Source organism: Brachyhypopomus gauderio, unplaced genomic scaffold, assembly GCF_052324685.1.
Source record: "Brachyhypopomus gauderio isolate BG-103 unplaced genomic scaffold, BGAUD_0.2 sc60, whole genome shotgun sequence".
Classification (NCBI taxonomy): Eukaryota; Metazoa; Chordata; class Actinopteri; order Gymnotiformes; family Hypopomidae; genus Brachyhypopomus; species Brachyhypopomus gauderio.
The window spans coordinates 1,594,440-1,602,127 of record NW_027506881.1 but is presented as its reverse complement, the minus strand read 5'-3'; the positions used below and the strand labels follow the sequence as shown (position 1 = coordinate 1,602,127).

The 7,688-nt window shown below is 42.6% G+C and overlaps 1 protein-coding gene across 1 annotated transcript; it reads left to right on the top strand.

Annotated features, from left to right (window-relative positions):
- The first annotated feature begins 248 nt into the window (after positions 1-248).
- LOC143489205 (uncharacterized) lies at positions 249-1,204 on the top strand. Its single transcript, XM_076988057.1, has 3 exons — positions 249-766; positions 943-1,081; positions 1,193-1,204. The coding sequence occupies exons 1-3, from the start codon at positions 249-251 to the stop codon at positions 1,202-1,204; spliced, it is 669 nt and encodes a 222-aa protein (XP_076844172.1).
- Positions 1,205-7,688: the final 6,484 nt, after the last annotated feature.

Sequence of the window (7,688 nt, the reverse complement as noted above, 5' to 3'; positions counted from 1 at the left end):
GAACATGACAAATACATAGTAATGTGTGACAATACACAGTAGGATATCAGAGTACAGAAAATGGTGACATTGTAAGCGTTACAAAAGAGGTATACCTGCTCTGACTATTTTGATACTGTGTTTTTCTTCAGATGGCCTTTGTTGATGGCATTAAAGAGACTTTGAAAAAGAAAGACGAGCTTCTGGACCAGATGCAGCACGAGCAGCATTGACTCGAGGAGAAGGTGAAGGAACTCTCCAGTGATCTGATGAAGCAGGACCTGGTGTACAGAAACACCGTCTCCATGCTGGAGACAGAGAGGGCAGCAACCACCCGTCTCACTGCTGAGAATCAGGCTTTGACCTGCAAGCTTGTGGAGTTCCAGCAGATCACCAATGAAATGAGCACCAAGCTCCAAGCACTGGAGACTGATTTAAGTATCCAGACAAACACAGTGGTTGATCTTTCTGAGGAACTTCAGGAAGCCAAAGCTGTTCTCAGGGACGGGGAAGAAGAGCGTACCCAGCAGTCCAGCACCATCAGCTCCTTGAAGCTGGAGGTGGGGGAGCTCCAGCAGAAGCTCCACACACTTTCCCGGGAGTCCGACTGTGACTTCCAGAGAAACATCAAAGCAATCATGATAACTTTAAATGAGAAGAGCCGGAAGATCGAGGCCCTGGAGACAGAGCTGAGCCGCACCAGAAAGGAGATGGAGAAAGTCCTTGAGGAGCTGAGACAAGACAGATGCACTGCCCTGAGCGAACAGGCCCAGGAGGAGGTTTTAAAGTAAGACCCTTATTAATCGATCTTACTCAGCAATGCTCAAACTGTTCCCTTGTCTTTTAATAACATGCAGTTGGCCTTATATATCAAATAATACATAGGTCTGATCCAAACTGAAAACATGGTAAGAGTTGGCTGTACACAGTATCAGCACAGCAGTTTGTATTGTATGGTTACAGGCTCCAGAAGCAGATGTGTGACGACCAGGATAAAATCAAGACCTTACATGCTGATCTGCTGCAGAAGGAGTACAACATCTCGTATCTCCAATCAGAGATGCGTCAGGCCAACACCCGTGTTGCCGTGCTGCAGAAAGAGGTTAGTAACCAAACCACTGTGTTAAAAATAATCAACGTGGCAGCAGACGGTTGCAGAGACGCCTTCTGCTTTAGACCTCTTGAACCGGTGCTCTCGTGCGGTGTGCTCTAGTATGTGAAATAAGTGGAAAACCTCACCTGGTGTTTGATCTTTTGCCTGTAGTGCTTCAGGAAAAGGACAAGTCGATTCACGAATTACGGTTCACCCTCGCGGAAAAAGAGAGGGCACGTGTGGAACAGGAGAAATGTCTTGACGCTCGGCAAAAGGACATCAGATCCCTAACAAAGTAATGGGAGGCCATTCTATTTTTTGAACACACAGATTGTTAAGGAACTCGTCTTTTATAGTTGCTGACGTTGGTAACGCTATTCAACCATTTCTCACAGAGCTGGATAAGTTGGAGAGGGGGACCAGAGAGAGTGGGACTGCCTGTAGTCCTGATCCCGCACATCCCAGGGAAGATAACAAGCGGGACACTACAGGACGCTGCACAGTAAGTGTTGCTTCGTACTATTTGATGGCAACATATTTCTCATCCTGCTGCTTTTCTCAGAGGAAACAGAGGAATGTTTTCAGGTGTTCCTTTTGATGTTCCAGAGACACAAAGTTGAAGGGAAAGTCTGGAGGAACGGTTTTGTCCCCCAACAAACCCAAGAAACCAGCGGGGAAAGACCAGAGCAAGACACCAATGGCAGAGTGCAGCTCAATGTGGTTCTTAAGGTTCTCTGTCTCTCTCACACACACAAACACACACTTGCTTGTTTTGGCACATTAGCGGTGTCAAAATATCTCGCTAAAGAAATGGTTTCATTTCATACAGTCGAAAAAAGGTTATTCAAAAACATGATAAAAACACTTGATTGTCATTACGAGTTACCTGGTAGGAAATTATTTTCTAAATCAGCAATTCCTGACTTGTATAACAAAGTTCGACAAGATGTCCAGGCGCTGATGTCGAAGGCAGACAGTTATTCGTTAACAACAGATATGTGGTCGTCAGTGAATATGACACCATACATGTCGTTGACAGCCCACTTCATCACACCCGATTGGAAATTACAATCTAAATGTCTCGAAACAACCTTTTTCCCGGAAGCTCACACCGCTACCAACATTACTGATGCGCTTGGTGAGGCGCTTAGAGAATGGCAACTGGATGAGAATAAACTCGCGGCCATAACTACGGATAACGGAGCTAACATTGTAGCGGTGTTCAAGCTCTTGCACTGGCCGTGGTTAAACTGTTTCAGGCATAATCTCAACCTCGCTATTTCCAGCGGACTGCAAAACCAAAAGCAAAAAATGGAGTGTGCCGTACCATCACTGCAGCCTTCTCACACAGCTGGCACAGAAAGAGAGAACTGAAAAAGCAGCAAGTGGACTTGGGCCTTCCTCAGCACAGCCTAATAACGGTAACGGGTCATTATTTACAAACTCATTCCATACTGTTGTAGTTTATCTAGGCCTATGCTGAAAGTAAAATGTGTTAGTGAATACTATGATTATTGTAATGAGATTATTTTTATTATCAATTTCACAGGACTACGCTACACGCTGGAGCTCCAAGCAGGAAATCATCGAGCGGATCCTTGAACAGGCACAAGCTATCCATCACGTTTTGGCTGATGAAAGACGGAACAGTATCTCCCTGTCATGGCAAGACACAGATGTTCTACAGGATATCAGTGATGCACTAAAACCAGTTAGTGCATTCACAGATATTTTGTCTGGAGAAAAATGTGTGTCCAGTTCACGTGTATTCCCCATGCTTAAGCTATGCAGCAAAGAAATGTTAGTTGCCTTAGACAACGATGTGCCGCTAACCAAAGCACTTAAAGCTGCGATCATTGTCAAGTTGGAGGACAAATACGAAAATGAAGATGTCAGAAAATTGCTGCGGAAGTGCACCTTTCTCGACCCTCGATACCGTGATGGATATGAAGCGGATGGCGCTTCTTTGGGTGAGACAAAAAGTTGGTTTGAGAAAGAGATGTTGGCAATGAGATCGGAAGCAGCAGTGCGTGCAGTGGAAGAGTGTGAAGACATAGGACAGGAGGAAGATGCGCAGTCTGAACCGCTTAAAAAGAAAGTAAGTTTGGGCAGCCTCTTGCAGAAAACCGCGGCAGCCAGCGCACCTAACATGTCTGCAGAGGATCAAGCAGCAGCTGACCTTTCTGCTTATTGTAGTGAGCCTGTAATTAACGGGGATGAAGACCCGCTCATTTGGTGGAAAGCAAATGAAACCCGCTTCTCAATGATGTCGAAGTTGGCCAAAAATTACTTGTGTGTTTGTGCCACAAGTGTGCCATCAGAGCGGTTGTTCAGCACAGCAGGCAATAATGTTACCCCTTCTCGTAGCTTGCTCAAGCCTGACAAGGTAAACCAGTTAGTTTTACTGGCAAAAAACCTTGAATAAATATAAGAATATGCTCCTCTCTAGTAAACGATAGCAGTTTTATTGCCACCACCATTTAAAGAGAAATACGTCACCTAATTGTTCGTTTAATCTACAAAGTTAATCTGTTATCATTTTTCGTTTAATCTAAAATGATCAAAATCTACTTTATTTGTTCATTCATCTTTTTTATTTAAAGTAAAAAATAAAGTTTGCTAACGGCTTATTTTAAACAAGGACATGCTGTCATTATTCCATCAATCCATATTGCTAACGTGTTTGTATAGAACAATCTCCACTGGACACTGAGAAAAAAATCGTCCTCATCTAATCAGCTGTAAAGAAAAACACCACCACATTGTGCTGGTCAATTGACACGACCACCATCATAAGATCAGCTTCAGGCTTTCCAACAATAAACCACTTCTTGAATAAATGAAACAAGTTCTTCCAAATGGTTCTATTTCTCATTAATAGAAAAAAGCACCGGCTAAAGTTTCCTATATACAGTAGTGTTCAAAATAATAGCAGTCCAGTATGACCAACCAGATTAATCACCGTTTTAGGTACAGATTATATTACTACATGACAAACAATTTACCAGTTGGTGCAGTAGATTTGTAAAAGTCAACAGACTCAGCATTCATGATATTGTTAAGGATTATATGTGTGAAAGCATGCTAAGGTATATTTAAACCACAATACTTGAGTATTATGTAATCTTTATATTAATTAACCTTAAAGTATTATTCAAATATTATTTACTTTATGTTTTGTTTACATTATATTATTCATCAAGTTGCTTGTTATTAAGAATGTCGGTGTAAGTGCTTGTGTGCCTTTTCCAAAACTATGAGTGTTTGCAAGTTGCTAAAAATGGGATGTGAGACAGGAGTCCTCTCTGACCCGATTTGGTAAGGTCAAGCGGGAGACCACGCTTCCAGAATAAGGGAAACAGCTGTAGGTTTTGACATGATAAATGTCCACCTCCTATCTTTACCTGAGAAGGGGGATGCCATAGGAGCGTATATAATGAAGCAGAAGCAGACAGGTGTCAGAGCTACACTCTGGGGACTCAGTTGGGACTCTAACCCAACTGACGAGTTGATCGGATATGTTGGGTTAGAGTCCCAACACGCTGGGCTGAAGTCTCCGTGAGACTTTGAGGACTCCCTGAACTGGCTTAATTGGACAAAGTAAAGGCCGGACAAGAAAGAAGACCTGACTTGAGGGTGGAGAACCGAGCGGTCCTGACTGAGCCCCTGACACCATAACGTGGACATGTGAGTGCCAGTGATTTATCAACATGTCTGGTGAGGAAATGTAAAGGTTGTATAAACAGCTTAATGATAACTGGGGAATAGATAACTGGGTATGGAAAACTTTACATGAACAAGTTGAGCAAACATGTACTATGTTATTTTTAATAGAAGATAATCCTAAGAAAAGGGAAAAAATTAAAATAGAATGTAGGAAACATCTGCAGGTATGGGTGACTAAGGCAGGTAAAAAAGGAACAGACCGTGTGTGTTTGGGGGATATAATAGTCCAGAAAATAAAGGAAAGTAAAGAGAGATTGCTTAAATTAAAGGAAGAATATAAGGAGGCAGGAAGACTGAGAAAAGTAAAATTAGGAAGAGGTGTGGTTAAAGGTGAGAGAGAGTTGGGTCTAAGAAAGAGATATATGTGTTTTTGGGCTGGTAAGATAGGAAAGCAGGCAAAGAAAAAATGTGAGACAGAGGAGACTAATTCTCTAGAGCACCCACCCACTTATGAGTCTATAAAGCGGCTTGCACCTTCAGCACCGCCACAGCAGAAAACACAGGTAACCGTAAAAGGCATATATCCTGTAGTATATGTGAAGGAAGGCGAGATGGTTATAGCTGATGATTCCAGCACAGCGCCATCAGGGCGGGGGTGCAAACCTAGGAATAGACGACAGGAGGTGAAGCCATTTGATAATGTAAGGGCACAGCAAGAAGGTTGGGGTAATGTGGTCAGAAAGGAGAAGATTGATTCAGGGAGTGACACTGAACAGTCAGATGGGGAGGAGCTAGTGCAAGCATGCAGCACAAAACACAGCTCAGGAAATAGATATGGCAGCAGGCACCAGAAGGCAGAGAGAAAAGGGAGGAGATTAGAGGCTAAGGGAAAAGAGACAAGGCAGGATCAGACAGAGAGACCAAGACGGGAGGTAATGATTAAATGTGATCTGAAGGGAACTATGGTAGACTCAGAGAATGAGAATAGTGAGGTAGTAGAAGAAGTAAGAGCAGGATTATTAGAGGCTAAAAAGCAAATGCATGAGTTAAATAAACTCTTGGAGCAGGATGGGGTGTATCAAGGAACAAGGAGTATGATTAAGGAGTCAGATAATGAAGCTTTAGTTATGCCTCTTGTAACTGGGCCCACTGGGGATCGTGAGGGGGGAGGCTTATGGCTATCTAAACTAGACAAACTGACTGTGGGCAAGGTGCTAGCTATGGGAGATTTTAGAGGGGTGATAGCTAGATGTTGTACAGCCACAGATCTCAGAGACAGAGTATGCGGCTGGAACCACTAACCTACTACATAATATCCCTTTAGCTAGACATATTCAAGCCTTAGGTAATGCTATGCAAGATAAGTGGCCAGTGTGAGCAGCTGCAGCAGTTCCAAAATTCACTTGGACCTTAAAACAATATACATGCTATTGAGTCTGTGTATTTGAAAAATTAATTGAAAGGGATGTGTTCAAAATAATAGCAGCATGGAGTTCAATTAGTAAGGACAATCATCAACAGGTGTGAATCAGGTGGCCCTTATTAAAGGGTGAAGCCAGCACATGTTGTACATGCATTTCTCCTTAAAAGCCTGAGAAATATGGGTCATTTGAGACAGTTCAGAAGAGCAGCGAACTTTGATTAAAAAGTTGATTGGAGAGGGTAAAACTTATAAAGAAGTGCAGACAATAATAGGCAGCCCAAATGATCTCCAATGCTTTAAAATGGAGAGCAAAACCAGAGAGACGTGGAAGAAAATGCAACACTACCATTCGAATGAATCGAAGAATAGCCAGAATGGAAAAGGCTCAGCCAATGATCAACTCCAGGATGATCAAAGACAGTCTCAAGTTACCTGTGAGTACTGTGACAGTTAGAAGACGCCTGTGTGACCTGTGGCAGAGTGCAGCTCAATGTGGTTCTCAATGTTCTCTGTCTCACTCACACACACGCACGCAGGCTACTAAAATCTAGCAGTGTTTTTTTTTTCACTGCTTATGGTCACAAAGCCACAATAATGATATACATGTAAACAATTTAAGAGAGATGCAGACACAACAGTGAAGAGCAATGCAGACATAACAGTTAAGATAAATTCAGACAGCAATCAGTGTCGATCTATCATTTCCTAGTAAACATACAGCCCTGATCCCAGATCAGCACTACAGGCTCGGGGCCTTCCAGCACCTGCAAGCCCGTGTCGTCTTGTCCTCATCAGCCCTCTCTCTGATTGCACTCGGCAGGACTCCTCGGTCTCCTCCAGTGAGAGCCAGAAGGATAACCGCTTCCCCAAACGGGAGGTGGAGTTCAGCTTCACTCCTTTCAAGCCAAACCCACGTCGACGTCCGCAAGGCTGGATGCAACAGGTCCATGACGGTCAAAGTCCTTAACACAGCTCAGAAGTGCACGGAGGAGGAGGTCTGTAGCTCCCGGAGGGCTCTTGACAGAACCTGCCTTAAAAAAAATAATGAAATGTTTGACTTTTTTCAGGAGTTGCTCACAATTAGCTGGTTGAATAGTATCCTCGTTACCTGTCCTGAACCTGTCGGCGCTGTTTTATGTGTGGTCTAGGACTCTCCCAGAGGAAAATGAGGAGTCAAAACTCAGAATTCCAAATGATATCTCTTTCTTGTATTGAATTAATTCTCTTTCATTTTTACTATAGAATGAAAAGGAAATTACTCAGTTACATTTTGTTACCCCAAATTCAACAAATTAATTTTAATTAAGACACAACTATAATAATTTTACATTTTATTCTTGCATGTGTTCCAACTTTTTTCTTTGAACAGAAACGTTGCATAGTGTACAAAAAGAAAAAAAGAGATTGCAGGAGTAATAACTGAGGTGCAATGTCAAAAACTGAAGTACAATTTATGTACAACTGAATTAGATGCAAAATAGATTAGAACAAAATACAAACAAAAAACAGGAGCATAATATGATACAT

What these genes read in the sequence shown, in the direction of transcription:
- LOC143489205 (XM_076988057.1), top strand. Translation starts at nt 249, where the DNA reads ATGAAGCAGGACCTGGTGTACAGAAACACCGTCTCCATGCTGGAGACA. An exon ending in GCCCAGGAGGAGGTTTTAAA is followed by an intron (nt 767 to 942) that starts GTAAGACCCTTA and finishes GTATGGTTACAG; the next exon opens with GCTCCAGAAGCAGATGTGTG.